Source organism: Physeter macrocephalus, chromosome 7 (assembly GCF_002837175.3).
Source record: "Physeter macrocephalus isolate SW-GA chromosome 7, ASM283717v5, whole genome shotgun sequence".
NCBI classification, from domain to species: Eukaryota; Metazoa; Chordata; class Mammalia; order Artiodactyla; family Physeteridae; genus Physeter; species Physeter macrocephalus.
In genome coordinates this window covers 49,445,819-49,466,415 of record NC_041220.1, presented here as the reverse complement: position 1 = coordinate 49,466,415, position 20,597 = coordinate 49,445,819, and the positions used below count along the sequence as shown (strand labels likewise).

The 20,597-nt window shown below is 36.9% G+C and overlaps 1 protein-coding gene across 7 annotated transcripts in view; it reads left to right on the top strand.

Annotated features, from left to right (window-relative positions):
- Positions 1-20,597, top strand: part of CEP135 (centrosomal protein 135) — a 93,919-nt gene that overhangs the window by 40,678 nt on the left and 32,644 nt on the right. For all 7 annotated transcript variants that reach the window (XR_448321.4, XM_007116057.4, XM_007116056.4 and 4 more), the window contains 8 exons: positions 1,848-1,925; positions 8,984-9,135; positions 15,498-15,613; positions 15,688-15,842; positions 16,530-16,585; positions 18,739-18,907; positions 19,763-19,873; positions 20,161-20,346. Coding sequence is in view for 6 of the 7 variants with exons in the window: in XM_007116057.4 (XP_007116119.1) it covers positions 1,848-1,925; positions 8,984-9,135; positions 15,498-15,613; positions 15,688-15,842; positions 16,530-16,585; positions 18,739-18,907; positions 19,763-19,873; positions 20,161-20,346 (1,023 nt within the window). In the remaining variant the exon portion in view is untranslated. The remainder of the gene's footprint in view (positions 1-1,847; positions 1,926-8,983; positions 9,136-15,497; positions 15,614-15,687; positions 15,843-16,529; positions 16,586-18,738; positions 18,908-19,762; positions 19,874-20,160; positions 20,347-20,597) is intronic.

The following is a 20,597-nucleotide window of genomic DNA, read 5'->3' as shown; positions in this document are numbered from 1 at the left end:
TACACACATACATACACACACACACACACACACACACACACACACACACAATGGAGTACCCACTGAGCCATAAAAAAGAATTAAATTTTGGCATTTGCAACAACATGGGTGGACTTGGAGGGTATTATGCTTAGGTAAGTCAGAGAAAGACAGATACTGTATGTTATCACTTATATGTAGAATCTAAATAAAACAAACTAGTGAATATAACAAAAAAGAATCAGACTCACAGATTTAGAGAATAAACTAGTGGTGATCAGTGGGGAGAGGAGCAAAATGGGGTAGGAGATTAAGAGGTACAAACAACTACGTATAAAATAAATAAGCTACAAGGATATATTGTACAGCACAGGGGATACAGCCAATATTTTATAAAAACTATAAATGAAATATAATCTTTAAAAATTGTGAATCACTATGTTGTACACCTAAGACATATAATATTGTGAATCAGCTATACCTTAATTTTAAAAAAGCAGTAATAATAATTTGTCCAAGACCACCTGCTAATGAAGTCACAAAGAATCTGGTTCCCCAGCTCACACTGGTTTCTCTTCAATCAGCCTACTTGTTTCTGTTCCCCTGCTACCATCCTATTCTGGCCATTATTCTCTCTCAACTGTACTAGGGTATTAGTGGCCTCTCAAATCTGTATTTCACACTGAAGTCAGTCATCTTTCAAAGATATAAAACCGATCACATCACTTCCTATTTAAAATCCATTAACTGTTTTCAGGGACTTCGATGATTGGCCCTTGCCTACTTCAAGGTCTAGCTTCTTTTCCGCAAGCTCATCCCCCCCATTCCTCACCCCTCAGTTTCTCAACGCCAGGCTTAATGTACTTTTTCTTGCCCCCAACTTTCTAAGGAAAAAATCCTTCACCCCTTCCAGTCCCCTCACCTGGCTAATTCCTGTTCATCCTTTATAGCCAAGTTAAACATCATTTCCTCACAAAGGAAATGAACCCTAAATCCTAGACTCCCTTTCAATATGTCACCATAAAGTTCCTTTTCTTAGCAGAATATTCATGGATTTTATTTTAATATCTTGTTTAAGGTTTGTCTTTAATAGACTATAATGTCTATGACATCAGAGACTATCCATTTTACTGTATTCCTAATACCTTACTTGGTGCTGGGTATACAGTGTGTGCTCAATAGCGGTTGAATGATTTAATAAACAAAAAAATGCATACAGCACAGTGACCTTTTCAATGAAATATATAATCCAAACATCAGATGTCTTTATTTATTTTTAATGAATAACATGGATGGAAGTAAGAATTTGCACGAAAAATTCTCACAGAACACCAACATATCACTTGTCCTAGACTTAGCATCAGCAAAAGCTGGATAAGGTAATATAACCAAAAATAACAACACTCGTGTTTACACTGTTGACCAGCTCATTGATGAAACTCTGATCTCTTGCATGGCCCTGTAGTATTCTGCTTCCTGTGTCTTTCTGATCCCATCTGTTCTTCCTTTATACTCTGTTCCTCTTACTCTCCTCTCATGAGGGCATTCTCCTGCGCTTACTTAACCTGCTGGGTTTTTCCCTTTATAGTTGTGCTAAGGACTGATTTGTGTAAATCTTTATAAATGAACCCATACCAGTCTGTGTCTTCTGTTATACATGGAGGTAAAGCATAAAAGATGAGAACCTCTTGTGTTTTTGTTTTCAACCAAAAGCATTGTTTTTGTAAAATTTCTAATGATTTTCTTTCTAAAACATTTCTATGTTATAAAAAGACATAAAATAGTACTGTAGACTTGCATTGCTTACTTTGGTAATTTTGTTTTATTATCTGATGTGAATGAACATCTTCTATAAAATTCTCTTACAGCATCTCCATGAAATGAGTATTTTTGGAAAATCAGCATTAGAGAAAACTGTTGAACATTTGACATGTGTTAATCAACAGGTAATTTATCAAACTGAATTTGGGGTATATTTTGTTGTATGAATGACTATTTTAATTATAGTTTTAATGTACTGTATGTTTTTAAAATTGCAAAATAATATGTTAGAGAAACTGTATAACAGTGACTAGGAGTATGTACTCTGAAGGTTGACTACTTAGATTCAAATCCATCTTTGTCACCTATTACCTGTAGGCAAGTTTCTTAAACTTTTCTTCCCCTAATTTCTTTATTTGTAAGATAGAAATGGTGCTAATACTTACTTCTTAGAGTTTTTGTGAAAATTAAATGAGTTAATAGATATCAAGAACTTAGTATAGTTACTGGCATATCGTAAGCACTCAGTAATTGTTAGTTATGATTATTGTTGCTTTGCTCTTGTTTAAAAAATCATGTAATACAGACTTAGAGTAAAAAGTGAAAATCATTTTCATTCCTTATTGCTCTCACTAGAGATAGGGCTTTTAACAAATTGGTATGTGTTCTGATAGTCTTTTTTTCTTTCTGTGTTTTGTTTTGACTAGTTTCCTTTTCCCTGTCTTCACTGTTTTTATTTGTCTGCTAATTCTATCATCTGTTTCTATCAGCTTTGGGCCGGTTGATTTTTTTTCCTCTTCCTCATAGGTTGTATTTTCCTGCTTCTTTGTATACCTGGTAACTTAAGATTGGATGTCAGACATTGTGAATTTTATATTCTTGGTTGCTGGAGAGCTTGTATTCCTAGAAACAGTCTTGAAGTTTGTTCTGGGATACACTTAAGTCAGATGGAAGTAGCTTGTTCCTTTTTGGTTTTGCTTTTAAGCTTAATTAGGTGCGACTAGAATGGCATTTAGTTTCGGACTAATTTTGTTTTACTACCGAAACCAAATCTTTTTGAGTAGCTCACTACCTGTTGCCTCATGAATTATGAGGTTTTCAAATGACTGATGGGAAAAGAAGCTATTCCTGGCCCTGCATGAGCCCTCAGTACTGTTTCCTCTAATTCTTTGATGGTTCTTTCCCTGGCCTTGGGTAGCTGTCTGTGAGCTGTGCTCTACTCAGCTGAAGTTTCAAGGGGCACCCTTTATAGATCTCTGATGCTCTTACTCTGTGCAGTTCTCCTCCGGTATCCGCCCTGCGAATTCTAACTGCTTTAGCCTCCCTTGACTCTCAGTCCTGTATTCTGAACTTAGGAGAATCACCAGTTCCAGCTGGTTTCTTTCCCTGTGCCACAGCTTGGAAATTCTTCAGGCAATAAACTGGAACAATTATAGGGCTCATCTCACTTGTTTCATCTCTCAGGGGTCACTATCCATCATTGCCTAATGCCCAGTGTCTTGAAAACCATTGTTCCATATACTTTGCCCAAATTTTTAGTTATTTCAGGTAGAAGGGTCCCTGTCACTCTAGCCTGCCCAGAATCTGAAAGCAAGAATTAATGAACTGGAAAATATATCTGAAGTACTAGAAGTCATTGAAAAGAGACTAGGAGATAGAAAATATAAAATAAGTTAAAGCCTTAGAGAATAAAGTGAGAAGGTCCAGCATTTATTTAGTCAAAATTCTAGGAGAATATAATAAAATATGGGAGAGGCTGTATTTGAAGACATAATAAGATACTTTTCTAGGTATGATAGAAAACACAGGAATCCTCTGATTCAGGATGTACAGTGAATTCCAGTAGCATGACAAATCCCAAGCAAGATAGATAAAAAGAAAATCCATACCATTTTTATAGCAATAAATAATACAAGATAACTATGTATAATTTTGCAGAATCTTAATAGAAAACATTTTGCATCCTTACTGAAAGACATTAAGGAAGACCTAAATAAGTGGAGAGATATATCCAATTTATTAAAAAGGTGACAGATATTACGTTTATAAAAAAATGTAAATTCTCCCCAAATTCATCTGTAGAGTTGATGTAGTTTCAGTTGAAATCCCAAGAAGATGGGTAGGTGGGTGGATGTGTGTGAGAGTGAACACTGACAATAGATTTTAAAATTTACATGGAAGCAAAGAGCCAAGAATCACAAAGAAATTTTAAAGAAGAACATGGTGTGGAACTTGTCTTACTAGATATGAAGGCTTTAGAGTCATTAATTAAGATAGGGTGGTAGTGATCAGGGATTAAGAGAGTGATAAAACCCAGTAGAGAGCAAACCCACAAAATATGGAAATTTCATATGTAGAGGACTCAAATGAATGGGGTAAGAGAGGATTATTCAGTAATTTATTGTTTCTGGGACAGTTGTTCATATATATGTATATAAAAAAGTAATTGGGGACTTCCCTAGTGGTCCAGTGGGTAAGACTCTGCACTCCCAATGAAGAGGGCCCAGGTTCGATCCCTGGTCAGGGAACTAGATCACACATGCATGCCATAACTAAGAGTCCGCATGCCGCAACTAAAAGATCCACATGCCGCATGCTGCAACGAAGATCTCGTGTGCCACAACTAAGACCCGGCGCAGTCTGGATGGATGGATGGATGGATAGATAGATAGATAGATAGATAGATAGATATTTTTTAAAATAAAAAATAAAATAAAAGAGGAATTGGGGGCTTCCCTGGTGGCGCAGTGGTTGAGAGTCCGCCTGCTGATGCAGGGGACACGGGTTCGTGCCCCGGTCCGGGAAGATCCCACATGCTGCAGAGCGGCTAAGCCCGTGTGCCATGGCGCCTGCGCGTCCGGAGCCTGTGCTCTGCAACGGGAGAGGCCACAACAGTGAGAGGCCCACGTACTGAAAAAAAAAAAAAAAAAAAAAAGAGGAATTGGATCCTACCTAAAATATACCAGACCCAAAAATCAGCTCAAGGTTACTTGTAGCCTTGAATGTTCAAGAAATAGCTACAAATTTTAGAAGAAAATACAAGAGAAAAATCTTTTTTACCTTGGCAGAATAATAATAATAGCAATCATTTATATAGCATTTACTGTGTGTCAGGTACTTTTCTCAACATTTTATATATATTCATGTATATAATTTTAATTCTCACAACAACGATAAGAAGTAAATGCTAATATTATCCTTATTTCACAGATAAGGAAACAGAGGGGAAGCTTGCCCAAGATCACACAGCTAGCAGGGGTCAGGTGCCAGTGTTTGCTCCTAAACAAGAAACAAATAAGTTTATTCCTTTAAAGAAAACATAGATAAATAGGACCACATTGACAAGAACATCTTTGTTTATCAAATAGCCATAAATTGAAAAGACAAGCCACTAATGCAGAGAACAACTTACCATGCATTTAACCTAAAAAAAACTCAACAGAAGATGTAAATTGACACTTCATGGCAGAAGAAACTATAAATGGTTAATAAACATAAAAAGATGTTCTACCTCAATAATAGGGGAAGTACCAATTACAACTACAGCAAAATCATTTCACATCCATCAGGTCATCAGAAATTAACAAGTTATAGCTAGTATTATTAGTTTTGTGAATCTTCTGGGAGTGCAAACTGTTGGTACCTATTTGGAGAATAATTTGGCATTGTTCTAGGTTAGCAAAGGCATACTCTATTAGCCAGCAAATCCATTTCTAGATATGAACCCTGGATCAAAGTCAATAAACTATGGCCCCTAGACCAAATCTGGTCTCCAGTCTGTTTTTGTAATAAAGTTTTTATTGGAACACAGCCATGCTTATTTGTTAATACATTGCTTATGGCTGTTTCTTTGTTACAGTAGAGTAGTGGCAAAGGACCATATGGCTCACAAAACCTAAAATGTTTACTCTCTGACAGAAAAAAGAAAACAATCTGGATGTCAGTTGTGAGGAAAATAAACAGTGGTAAGTCATACAATGGCGTGTTACAGAGCAACAAAAATGAATGAATAATAGCTACAAGCATCAACATGCATGAATCTTGCAAATATGATGTTGAAGAAAACGTGCAGTATGATTCTGCTTATGTAAAGTTCAAAAACATGCTAACCTAAACTGTAAATTGTTTGGAGATTCATACAAATGTGGTGTGCTAAGGAAAAGCAAGAAATGAGAAACAGAAGACTCAGTTAGTGGATACTGTGGGCAGGAGTTAGGGGATGTCATTGGAGACTGCTCACAGTAGTTTCAAAGGTTCAGGTAATATTTTTTAAGCCAGGTGATGGGTACACAAATGTTCCTGTTTTTAATCTTTATACCACACATGTACTCTTGTTTGAACAAGAATTCTGGAAGATTTTTAGTGCAAAAAAATTTCTTTTTCCTTTCCCACCTCCGTATCCCACAAATTACCATCCGCAACTCTCTTTCCTGGTGTTTACCTCCCTGTTTCTAAATAATGTGCTTGTGCTATTTAGTCTTTATTGATTTAAGGTTATTTAGTGAGTCTCCATGATGGTAGATGATGGATTAGCACTCCCCTTTTCTTCCCCCGTTACATAGTTTAATTACATATTTTGCTCACTTAAGTAGTTATTGTTTATATTACCAAGACTTCTGGTGGTTTACGGCTCAGCCAAGTGGGACAGTACTACTCTTACCTTTTTTCTTGTAGACCGTTTTCCTGGAGTTAATAATTGCTTTTGTTTTTTGTTTCATTTTGTTTTTTGTTACTTTTCTGTTTTTCATTGCTAATTTTTATCAAGAACTCTATCTCTGCCACATGCCTTTCAATATTTTTTGAGTTTTCAAACTTACCAGTTCTGGTCTTTTTCCCCTGAATACCTCCCTTCTTGAGCTTTCTATCTTGCTTCATTATGGACTATGTCTCTCCATAGCTGTCCTCATAAGACTTTCCCTGTCCCCCTCTCCTGTGTTGAACCTCATGTTTTCTTCTTTTCTTGGTTTGTTCCTTCATTATGGTATAGCATCTTCTCCAGCAGTTGCCTGAAAAAGAATACATGGGAGGAAATTTTTTTGGTACTCTACTTGTCTGAAAATGTCTTTATTCAACTTCCATAATTTATGATTTGGCTTAGGCATATAGCAGTCTAGATTGGAAAATTACTTTCACTAAAAATTTTGAATACTGTTCTCCATTGGTCTTTCAACTTTCTTTGAGATGTCTGATGCTATTCTTTTCTGAGTCCTCTGTATATGACATATTTTTATTTCTGAAAGGATTTGGGGTTTTCTCTTTATCTTGTGTCTCCAGTTTCTTTGGTAATTTACTATACTCTTCTGTTTTCTCTCTCTGGAGCTTTATTTGTTGGTTTCAGACTTCCTAAAGAGATCTAATGTTCTTATCCTTTCTCCTTTATTTTCTCTTTGACTTTTTGTTCTACTTTCTGGGAGATTGCCTCAACTTTGTCTTTTAGCCCTTCTATTGATTTTTTTAATATATTTGATTTCCAAGAGAACTTTCTAGAAAGAGATAACTGGGGTATGAGTGTCCCAGTATATAGACTTTCAGCCAATCTCCTTGTTCAGTTCTCCTCGTGACCCCACCCCACAGCTTCATGCTGAGTCAACTGGCTGCGCTCATTGGTATTTCCTACTGTGGCCATTTTAGGTCAGTGATTCTCTACTGGGGTCAGTTCTGCCTCCTAAGAGATATTTGGCAATATCTGGAGAATTTTTGTCTGTCACAGTTAGGGGAAAAAGTACTTCTTGTATCTGGTAAGCAGAGGGCAGGGATGCTGCTAAACGTCCTGCAGTGCACAGGACGGCCCTCACAACAAAGAATTATCTGGCCTCAAAGGTCATTAGTTCCTAGGTTCAGACCCTGCTTTAGATTGTATATATCTTTCTTCCACTCTGAACCACTCTCTGCCCTTTGTCTTCCACAAGTTTGTTTTTTTTTTTGTGTGTGTGTGGTATGCGGGCCTTCCCCTGCTGTGGCCTCTCCCATTGCGGAGCACAGGCTCCGGACGCGCAGCCTCAGCGGCCATGGCTCACGGGCCCAGCCGCTCCGCGGCACGTGGGATCCTCCCAGACCGGGGCGCGAACCCGGTTCCCCTGCATCGGCAGGCGGACGTGCAACCACTGCGCCACCAGGGAAGCCCTTCCACAAGTTTTTGAAGTCACTTGTTCACCCTTGTTTTCTCTCTTGTTCTCTCTGTCCTTATGAGTATATAACCTTCTTATTTCTTTACTGTCATTTTAGCACTGTTTCCAGAAGAAGGGGTGTTAAAAATGTGTGTGGTCAGTCTACAGTTTCAACTGGAAGACTGAAATTTATCACTAATGTTTCTTGGTTTTGAATTTTGTGTATAGATCATTATTGCATCTAGAGTTTATTTTTGTACATAAAATAAAATAGAATCTAGCTAATTTTTTGTCTCCAGTGAGTGGCTATCCCAGCTCTATTTTTAAAGAGTTTATTCTTTTCCCACTTTCTTAAAATGCTGCCTTTTCTAAACTTACATCTGTGATGTATCTGCTTGTCCATATGTGAAATCCATACTGTCTTAATTATAGTAGCTTTTTCATTTATTTTGATATCTCATAAAGCAAGTCTAGCTGCAGTCTTCCTCCTGCCCCCCGTTTTTACTGTTTTTTCTTAACTTTCTTTTTTCCTAAATAAATTTTAGAATGAAATCTGAGTCACCCATCTAATTTAAAAAAGGTTGTGTCAGGATTCTTACTGAAATTTTATTGAATTTACAATTATTTCAGGAAATTTTAATCCGTTTCCAATATTGTGTTCCCATTCAGAAACATGGGGTGTCTTCACATTAAGTCAGGTTGTGTTTTACGCTCTTCAGGAAAATGTTACAGGTTCCTCATATAAATCTTGTCCATTTTGTGTTTGGGTTACGGTATTTTCTCCTCTGATTTTTCTTCAGTTCAGTCCTACCTACTTTTTTTTTTTTAGAAATTTCTCAAAATTTTGGCCTGCTAGTGGTTTCCTTTCATTGCTGTTATGCATACATCCTTTTCTTCCTTTCTTGCCTTTCTTTTTTGGTATCTTTTCTTTGATTTCAATGATATTGAAGAGGAGAGAGAGAAAAATGTGTTTGCCTATTCTTACATCTAGAACCTAAAGTGTACACATGACTTTTAAAGTATTTTTAAATAAATCTAATTTATTTCCTTAGTTTTCTTCCAGAAATATTATGAAAGAGTGCTTAAGGAAAAGAAACTGAGACATATACCTATTAATTTTTTAAATTTAATTATAGCTTGAAAACGAAAAATGTGAATTAAAGTCTAAAATGTTAAAAATGAAAGAAACAATAGAGTCTTTAGAGAAAAAAGTAAAACTCCAAGCTCAAAAACTTAGCCATGTGGCTGGTGACTCATCTCATCAGAAAACAGAGATGAACTCACTTAGGTAAGTTTATTGAAAGTTTCATTTCTCTTCTGGGAGCAAGCTTGTTGCTATATAAGGTTCATAATGGTGGCATTTTGGACTAGGCCTTTGAAAAGCAGTAGTTCTCAAAGTTGGCTTTGCAGCAGAATCACTTGGGGAGCTTTTGTAAAGTATGGATTTAGGGACTGATCTCTGGAGGTTCCTGTTCACTGAGTGAATCTGGGTAAGTTTTGAGTATCTGTACTTCCATTGCGGAGCACAGGCTCCGGATGCACAGGCTCAGCAGCTACGGCTCGTGGGCCCAGCCGTTCTGCGGCATGTGGGATCTTCCCGGACTGGGGCACGAACCTGTGTCCCCTGCATCGGCAGGCGAATTCTCAACCACTGCGCCACCAGGGAAGCCCCGGGTATCTGTACTTTTTTAAAGACTTTCATAGCTTGATATGATTGCAGGCAAATTTTTTTACCTACCTCCTTCTAAAATCTCCCTAACAGATACAGGCGTACTTTGTTTTATTGTGCTTCAATTTATTGTGCTTTGCAGATGTTGTGTTTTTTACAAATTGAAGGTTTTTGGCAATCCTGCATCAAGCAAGTTTATTGGTGCCGTATTTCCAACAGCATTTGCTCACTTCGTGTTTCTGTGTCACATTTTGGTAATTCTTGCAATATTTCAGACTTTTTCATAATTATTATATTTGTTATGATGATCTGCGATCAGTGAGCTTTGACTGTTACTACAACTCACTGAAGGCTCAGATGATGGTTAGTATTTTTTAGAAATAAGGTTTTTATTTTTATTTTATTTTTTATTTATTTATTTTTTTTTTTTGGTGGTATGCGGGCCTCCCCCTGTCGTGGCCTCTCCCGTTGCGGAGCACAGGCTCCGGACGCGCAGGCTCAGCGGCCATGGCTCACGGGCCCAGCCGCTCCGCGGCATGTGGGATCCTCCCGGACCGGGGCGCGAACCCGGTTCCCCTGCATCGGCAGGCGGACGCGCAACCACTGCGCCACCAGGGAAGCCTGAAATAAGGTTTTTTAATTAAGGTATGTGCATCATTTTTTTCAGACATAATGCTATTGCATACCTAATAGACTACAGTATAGTACAGACATAACTTTTATTTTTATTTACTTATTTTTTTTAATGGCTTTGAATTTTTAATTTAATTTTTTAATTGAAGTATAGTTGTTTACAATGCTGTGTTAGTTTCTGGTGTACAGCAAAGTGATTCACTTATACATATGTGCATATATATATATTTTTTAATATATACACACATATATACTTTTTCATATTCTTTCCATTATGGTTTATAACAAGATATTGATTATAGTTCTCTGTGCTATACAGTAGGACCTTGTTATTTTATATATAGTAGTTTGTGTCTGCTAATCCCAAACTCCTAATTTACCCCTTCCCCCTTCCCCTTTGTTAACCATAAGTTTTGTTTTTTATGTTTGTGAGTATTAAACATAATTTTATATGCCCTGGGAGACCAAATAATCCACATGATTCACCTTATTGCCATATTTTCTTTACTGTGGTGGTCTGGAACCAAACCCACAACATCTCCAAGGTATGCCTGTACTTCAGATTATTTGTACTCCTTAGTGTAGAATTGCTGGAAATTACAGAATTTTTTGCTACCTATGTCATTGTTCTTCTCGTTCTTCTTTCAGAGAAATGTAAAATCAGAATATTTATATACAGAGTCTAAAAGGTGATGTGTCTGAAAAATGGTAAAAAAAGTCAGTATGGCCCAAGTAGGCTCTATCTACAGGTTGAAGTCAGGTAATAAAGAACTTGGTATGATGACCAAGAGTGTCTGGATTTTATCTTATAAACATGGAGAACAAACAAGTGTTTAACCAAGGGGGTGACTTCCTACCATGCCTCTTAGGAAGTGAACTCTCACAAAAATAGGGAAGGTGAATTTGGAGTCTTAAGAGACTGATGGCAGACAATGGAGACAATGTGTCTGGAGTGAAACAGTGGCAATGAACTTGGAGAACAGTGGCCAGATTTAGGAAACATTTGTTACACAAAATCAAAACAAATTATGTAATAAGACCAAGAGCTGGCTGTTTGTCTGTTTAGGAAGAACTAAGGTAGAAGCTTCTTTTTCCGTTTTTTTTTTTTCTTTGCAAGGCACTACATACATACTATGAAGGAGAGCTACCTGAATGGAATGGCCTCTCCCGCTCTGGTTCATGTCTATGTTCAACTCCAAAGTACAAATACCATGGTATATTTCTATCACCCAGAATTACTAGTCTACCCTTTTCCGTTTTGTGTCCAGATGATTGGAGCTGCATTTAGTCCATCTTGCTTTTTCCTTCAAACTATAGCTATAACTCCCCTTTCCTTCCCTCACAGGATGCCCTTTGCAGTCTTATAAGACAGAGCTTTCAGTGCCCTCCCTTGGATCCCCTACCGTGCAGCTCCTTTGGTGTTTTTTCTCTGCTATACTAATACCCTTTTCTCTTACCCAGCCTGCTACTTCCCTCACCTAGGAATAATCCAGTCACTGTGTTATAGGAATGGGTTGTGGAGAATTTTCTCTTTACCTTGTTATAGGAATGGGTTGTGGAGAGTTTTCTCTTTACCTTTGTTTGTCTGTAAACAGAGACAGGTAATAATGGGGGGATTGCAGGATTCCATAACTTTTTTTGTTCTGACAAATATCAGACTTGTCTCTGAGGAAGGTGTGTCAGTCACATTCTCCATATCAATATACATCGGTAAACATTAGAACCATGAGTTCAAGCTGTCAAGTTCACATCCAAAGCTGAACCCAATACAAACATAATACCAAGCACTGTATGGAAATAAAGTCACCTTGTCCAAACCTCATGCAACTTTTGATATGTTTAATAGAGATCTTCTGTCCCTTTAATCACATCAAGTTCTGTTTCCCTTAACATGAAGACATTTAAGAAGCTGATATTCAGATAGATAAAGCATATATTCCTTTTCATCCACCTGGTGGGCCCATTTTCTCTTTCCCTTCCTGAGTTAGGCATTTTTCATCAAATTTCAGTGCCACCAAACAGTCTTTTCTATATCAAGCACAGTCTCTCATTGTCCAAATAGAGGATCTTTGGTCTAGTCTCTTGGTGCAGCAGCAGAGGACAATAGCCTTAATCCTTACCACTGCTAGCTATGAGGCTCTAAACATTTAGATTCCTGCAGCTGAAAATACCGTCAGACTGTTTTCATTTCACCTTAGTCTTTAGTTATTCTGTGTACCTTCTTTAAAACTAGAGGGTTATGTACTTACCCAGGATCAAATAAATGCATTAGCTGATTTTCCTGGAAAGAGCCCATAAGCTCTAGTTAGAGTTATTATTATGGCAATAAGTATCAGCTTTTATAGTAGAGTGTGTTTGTATATTCAGAAAACCAAATATAACTGGTCTCCTTTGAGAAGTATTTATTTGTTAAGGGAATTGAGAACCATTTTAGATAAGGCTCATGTATTCCTTAGGATGCCTAAGAATTATCTTCTGGGCATGCCTAACATTTTTTTCTATGAAGACAGGAAGAGGAGCCAGGGCCCTAAGTAAGGACAGCTGAGCTCATGGAACTGGACTTAGAAGAGCCAAGGGGCCTAGGACCACCAGATATAAATCATCATCCTTTTGCAAAAATGTGAAAGAAAAGCCAGTCCTGATCCCTTTCCCCCTCTCTCAGTTATCAAGAGATGATACTTTCTCAGTTAGTGGTGGGTCATAACCATAGAGTCTTGGAGACATCTGAAATAAAACAGGGATACCAAAAAAAACCCAGCGATACTGGGCTTCCCTGGTGGCGCATTGGTTAAGAATCCGCTTGCCAACCCAGGAGACACAGGTTCAAGCCCTGGTCTGGGAAGATCCCACATGCCGCAGAGCAGCTAAGCCCGTGCACCACAACTACTGAGCCTGCAGTCTAGAGCCCGCGAGCCACAACTACTGAAGCCCTTGCGCCTAAAGCCCATGCTCCGCAACAAGAGAAGCCACTGCAGTGAGAAGCCTGCACACCACAACGAAGAGTAGCCCCACTCTCCACAACTAGAGGAAGCCTGTGGACAGCAACAGAGACCCAACACAGCCAAAAATAAATTAATTAATTTTAAAAAATAGGGATACCATATCAATCTCTCTTTCTTCTAAGAAGCCATTAAAATTCCAAACCTATGCCTCTTAGATGGAGCTTCAGCTCCATTTTACAACTTGAACACTTCTTATGAATAAAGCACCCTTTATGATGCTGTGTTTGTTTAAAGTATACTCCATCATGAAGAGAAGTAATTACTTTTGCCCCCTAAGATGGGAGCATGTATATATCCATGTACTGTAATAAAATTGAGGAATTTGAGACTCAGAGAGATGGTCTTATCCAGCCACATGGCTGGTAAGTAGAGAGCTAGAATTTTGATTCTAAGTTTTATTTCTTCAGTCTCTGGTGGGAAGTCATCACTTCCCTTTGCTTTTTGCTTATAGCACTTTTGAAGCTAAGAAATTAGCTCATCCTAGCAACTTAGTTCTCAACAGGTTCTCAAATTTTCCTTTCCAAACACCATGATGACAAATAATATGATAGTCACTCAGCTATTCTTTCCTATGAACTTTATACCTCAGTTCTTTCGTTAAGAAGACCTTTATCTTAGCAGCAATCCTTCTGTCAGAAAGTTACCACCGAGGTCTGTGTGGAATCTCTATTATTCCCTTGCCTGCCTACACTAGAATATGAAAAGGCAAAGCTATTTTTAAGACTCACTAAGGGCCTCCTTTATATGTATAATCAATCAAGATGTTATCCTGCCTTCATTTATCAACCCTACTTTCATTAGGAATTAACCCTGCTAATGAACTTAGATGTAAAAAAATCTTTACATTTCTACTTAGGATTTCAAGCACTGCCAACTACTCGGTGTCCATTAGGAACTCTGGGAGCCATTCCATTTTTGAAAGGATTCTTTATAGCTTACTGGCAGAAATTTTCCCTTCCATATAGAAAATGTCGTTTGCTCTTCGTAGTAGGCAATGTGTTGTAGTAGAAAAACATTGATATGAGGGTAGACTAAACTGGATTTATATATTTTCTTTGCCTTAATAGCTTTGCCATCTTGAACAAGTTATTAGTTGTTTCTATAATATCGAGATAATGGTTCTAATTATGGAACTGTCCTAGGAATAAATGAGCTAATGTCTGTAAATTATCAGTACAGTGAATATTAGCTTTCTTTTTTCTCCACTCCGTTGTAGTTATATCCCTCAGAGTAATAGTTGTAGCTTTTACAAGCAGCTTGAATACAGTGAGTCACTTGGACCTCACGGATGATTTTATGAAGTAAAATTGCTTAAGCCTAGAGTCTTTCTGACTTGGTTTTATTTGGTTGTGCAATTCTAAAGAAGTCAGCCTCACCTTGACTTCCCTCCCTGCCTCTGGGTCATCATTCACTTGCTATTAGAGCAGTCAGGGTCATGTCTTTTGTGTTTCAGAATATCTCAGTGTTGCATGTAAAACTTCTTTATTTCTGTGGGAGATGTCCCATCTTACTAGTGGTTTCAGAATCCAACCTCCTTCCTATTAGGCAATTCTAAGCTAAGCCACCTTTAGTATCTTCTACTATCTCATCTTCAAACAAACCCTAAAAGGAACCTGTGGAAGTCCCCAATAAATAGCCTAACATGAGAGCCATGTTTTTCCAGCGAGGCCAGGCTAAGAATTCCTAGGCCAGGACTAAAAGCTTCCAAAGACCCTAGATGCCATGAGAGCAAATTCTTGCTACTTCTGAAAAAAAATTAATCTTACTGATCAGTAAGGGATTCATCTGAAATTGTCTTTATTTTTGCTGTATGTCCTTTTTTTTTTGCTCCCTGAAACCAATCTTTAGTCTTAAATCCTCACTGCACTACAGTAAATACCTATTTCCCTGTTTACTATGACCTCCCGTTGACTACCTATCAAAAAAAGTCAGAATGGGAAGCAGAATTAAAAGCTTGCTGGTCAGGATGGCCAGGATGTTGAAGTGCTGGGCCATTCTTTAAAAACAAGACTTTTCCTTTGCCTTGACTATTGGAAATAGATTTTAAGAGAAAGAGGGTTGATATTAGGAAACTGAGAAAAACTTTAAAACTACTAGGAAGCCTCTAGAAAGAAAGTATACAATTAATTTGATTTTTATACCATATTATTTTGAGGAAGATGGAACAGTTTTGAAGAAAGGAATAATATATATAGTATAATGCCATTGATTATACTAGAAGAGCTTTAAAATAAGGAATAAAAGAAAAGAAAAATAAGGAAAATATTTTTTAAGATCTTTCATTTAAAAAAATTATTTCTACCAGAGATAAAGAATACCATTTGTTTTTGTCCACTGACTCTTTAGGCTAGTAAATGAGCAGCTACAGCGGTCACTTGAGGACTATCAGCACCAACTTTCCATGAAAAGAAGTGAACTTGAATCAGCACACGCACAAGTTAAAATACTGGAGGAAAAAATAGGTAAGTATTCTTAAATTTTATTTTTGCGAATCCTAATTTACTTTGTCTAACAAACATTTCTTTTTCATTTATAGATAAACTACACTTCAAGATGACTTCACAGAATGAAGAGGCTCATGTAATGAAAAAGACCATTGGTGTTATTGATAAAGAAAAAGACATTCTTCAGGAGACTGTAGATGAGAAGACAGAAAAGATTGCAAACTTGCATGAAAACCTAGCTAATAAAGTGTGTGACTGTTAAGTAATGTTATCCAGCATCTGAACAGAAAAGCTTATTTTATTCTCTGTTTTAGATATGCAGTTCTTATTGCCTGTGTACAAGTTCCTAAGACCCAAGGCCGTATCTTCTAATGTGTTTAAATTTCATTTTATACCAATAATTTGAATCTTTAAAAGTTCTATTTCTAGAATACAGTGTTTTTTTTGTTTTTTTTTTAACATCTTTATTGGAGTATAACTGTTTTACAATGGTGTGTCAGTTTCTGCTTCACAACAAAGTGAATCAGTTATACATATACATATGTTCCCATATCTCTTCCCTCTTGCGTCACCCTCCCTCCCACCCTCCCTATCCCACCCCTCTAGGTGGTCACAAAGCACAGAGGTGATCTCCCTGTGCTATGCGGCAGCTTCCCACTAGCTATCTAATTTACATTTGGTAGTGTAGAATACAGTTTTATCATATATGATTATAGCAAACTCAAGGAACAATTCAAATTCTTAGAGTGGGTAGAAATATGCCAATATATGAAATATAATTGGTACATGGAAAGATGTTTACTTGGAGGTTTCTTTTATAACATAATTTATATAATTGGATTTAAACTATATAAATGTCACATTGTATCAATTCAAATGAAGACATTTCTATATGAATGGTTTAGAATCTTACATATTTTTATAATTTCTTTAGGAAAAAGCTATTACTCAGATGAAGATAACAGTCTCAGAGTATGAATCTTCTATGAAGTAAGTAATCAATGGAACGGCATCCAGTTTTTTTAGAAATTTTCAGTGAATGCAGCTTTATCTATTTGAATAGCAATCTGGCAATAGGAAAATTTCTTTTTCAATTTTCCTATTTTTACCAGTAGCAGTTATTTTTTCAGTCTCCTGCATGGAAATGTTATCCTCTTTAACTTTCTTCCCTCCTCTGTCATCCACATCTAAATAATTATGTCTTATTAATTATTCTTTTACATACCTACTTGCTCCTTATTTCTACTGTAATTACCCTGTGCAGGCCCTAATCATTAAAACCTAGATTACCCTAGTAGCCAGTGTTGAATTTATTCCACATCTAAACCTTTTTGAACAATGTTACAAGACTTTACCTTTTATGTCTGGTCTCTACTTCAAGACAAAAGTCACTAATTGTATTTATTTTATGCACCCTTACATATTATATAATAGTGGGGACTTAAACATTAAATAAGTGTTTGCCACTTGAATTGTTTATGTTCTGCTCCTAACACTTGAAAGTCTTCTGTTTTTACTTGACTTTTGGAATAATAAATTTATTTTATGACTTTATTTGCACATAATGATTGGTAGAGATCTAAAATATCTACTTCACCTAATTAATCAGTATCTTAATGCAGTAGTTGTAATTTCTTTTTTTAAATTTTATTGGAGTATGGTTGATTTATAATGTGTTAATTTCTGCTATACAGCAAAGTGATTCAGTTATATATATATATTCTTTATCCTATTCTTTTCCATTATGTTTTTTTATGTTTTTTTGGCTGCATTGGGTCTTTGTTGCTGCGCACGGGCTTTCTCTAGTTGCGGTGAGCGGGGGCTACTCTTCGTTGGCAGTGCGCAGGCTTCTCGTTGTGGTGGCTTCTGTTGTTGCGGAGCACAGGCTCTAGGTGCACAGGCTTCAGTAGTTGCAGTGCGTGGGCTCTAGGGCATGCGGGCTTCAGTAGTTGTGGCTTGCGGGCTCTAGAGTGCAGGCTCAGTAGTTGTGGGGCACGAGCGTAGTTGTTCCGAGGCATGTGGGATCTTCCCGGACCAGGGATTGAACCTGTGTCCCCTGCATTGGCAGGCACATTCTTAACCACTGCACCACCAGGGAAGTCTCCCATTATGGTTTATTATAGCGTATTGAATATAGTTCCCTGTGTTATATAGTAGGACTTGTTGTTTATCCATTCTATAATACTAGTTTGCATCTGCTAATCCCAAACTCCCAATCCTTCCCTCCTCCAGCCCCCTCCCCGTTGGCAACCACAATCTGTCTGTGAGTCTGTTTCTGTTTCTTCGATATGTTCATTTGTGTCATATTTTAGATTCCACATATAAGTGGTACCATATGGTATTTGTCTTTCTTTTTCTGACTTATTCGTTTAGTATGATAATCTCTAGGTCCCTCCATGTTGCTGCAAGTGGCTTTATTTCATTCTTTTTAATGGCTGAGTACTATTCCATTGTATATATGTACCACATCTTCTTTATAGATTTCACTGTCAGTGGACATTTAGGTTGCTTCCATGTCTTGGCTATTGTAAATAATGCTGCTATGAACATAGGGGTGTGTGTATCTTTTCAAATTATAGTTTTGTCTGGGTATAGGCCCAGGAGTGGGAATGCTGGATCATATGATAACTCTCTTTTTAGTTTTTTAAGGAACCTCCATACTGTTCTCCATAGTGGCTGTATCAATTTACATTCCCACCAACAGTGTAGGAGGGTTCCCTTTTCTCCACACCCTCTCCAGCATTTGTTATTTGTAGACTTTTTAATGTTTGCCATCCTGACTGGTGTGAGGTGGTACCTCACTGTAGTTTTGATTTGCATTTCTCTGATAATTAACAATGTTGAGCATCTTTTCATGTGCCTATTGGCCATCTGCATTTCTTCTTTGGAAAAATGTCCATTTAGGTCTTTTGTCCAGTTTTTGCTTGGGTTGTTTGTTTTTTTGTTATTGAGTTGTGTGAGCTGTTGGTATACACCCTTGTTGGTTGCATCATTTACAAATATTTTCTCCCAGTCCATAGGTTGAGTAGTTGTAATTTCTTGCATTCCTAGTATACTTAAATCAGAGTACAACAGTTTTCTTTTAAATGAACTAAATTTTCCAAAAAGCTTTCTTTATTATTGCTACACCACCCATGTAACAGCCACCTAAAGGAAACATTGATTAATCAGGACCGTGAGATAAGCAGCCTCCGGCGCCAGCTTGATGCAGCTCACAAGGAACTTGATGAAGTAGGAAGATCTAAAGAAATGTCTTTTAAGGAAAACAGAAGATTACAGGATGATCTGGCTACAGTGGCAAGAGAAAACCAGGTATGAGCACAATGCATAAACTTTGATAGTTTTATAGCATACAGTTATACAATATATTCATTGTTTGCTAAATTTTAAAGCACTAAATATGCTTTCTAAATTTTAATTATATAAATATCAACAACAAAAGAAATAATTCTTTAAGGAGAATAGTGTTTATAAGGGTATTTTAAAATGTGGTTTAGAATGCTGCAGTATATTACAGGGTGTCTAATGGGTACAACTGTAGTCCCCTCACCATTGTGATCTTTGTTGCAAGGAATACTGAAGCTGGGAGCATGGTGTTCTCTATGGCAGAAATCAGTGTTACCCTACTGGGTGAGGACCTCAGCATCACTCCTAGGGCAAAGTTGCTGTGTTTTAAAGACCCATGATAGATTTTAATTATTCATACTTACTTCCAGTGGCTTAGAGATATGCCTGTAAGTTAATTAATGAATATTTTAGAATGGCAAATACTAAAAGGTATTGGTTTTGTTTGTGCTAGTTTATTAAAGGATTATACCAAGAAAACCAATGATTTTCTTATTTTAAATATTTTATTTAAAAAAATTATTCATTATAGAGCATATTGCTGATATATAAATTTTTTAAAATGTCAACCCCTGAGCATAGCTAGACCCTGGTTTAAATACCAGATATGTGGTCACATATATTGTGGGAGATATATGGTAATATTTGGTTAAAAAGTCAAGATCAGTCAAGAAAAACATGTGAAAATAACAGTCAGGAACAGTTTTCCTTTTTTCCTACTCTCCCTTATTCCCCAAATTCAGAAAGAGCTATTTGAACATAAATAGAACTCATTAGGTGCTACATTCATTTTAGATTTGTCTTCAATTTTCTGATTTATAGCAAATTTCATTGGAATTAGAAGCAGCAGTGCAAGAAAAAGAAGAAATGAAGAGTAGAGTTCATAATTACATAACTGAAGTGTCACGATGGGAGAGCTTAATGGCTGCTAAGGTGAAAAAACATTGTTTAGGTTGGATTTAAGACTGATTTTTTTTTTTTAACTTTTTCATGTTTCTTTATTCTGTCTCCTCTATTAGATATTAACATATGAAAGTGGAGATCTTGCCTACTGTCTTTGTATATTTTTGTACAGATCTTACTTAGTATAGTGTCTGCACAGATAGCTTATGCTTCCTAAATTAAAACAAAAATCCCAATGTGTGTATATGTTTATGACATGGGTATTCCAGTGAGTAATGATGACTAATTTAGAAACAATTTAATTGTGGTTAAACCAGGAAAGAGAAAATCAAGATTTGTTAGATAGATTTCAGATGCTTCATGACCGTGCTGAAGACTGGGAGGTCAAAGCCCATCAAGCTGAGGGAGAAAGCAGCTCAGTTCGACTGGAACTTCTTTCTATTGACACAGAGAGGAGACACCTTCGAGAAAGAGTGGAGCTACTAGAAAAAGAAATTCAGGAGGTAATATATTCATTTGTCTTGCACAGACAGAATTTAGTAAAACAGAAAACATTCAAAGGCACTTTATTGAAGTGAGGTTTAAGCATTGGTAAAAATCAAGTTCAATGGTAATCTGTCATTAATTCTGATAATTTGCTTAGGAGAGCCCCATTACTTTTATATTGTAAGTAAAATATACATAATATCGAATTTACCATTTTAACCATTTTTAAGTATACAGTGGCAATTAGTACATGCATATTGTTGTGCAA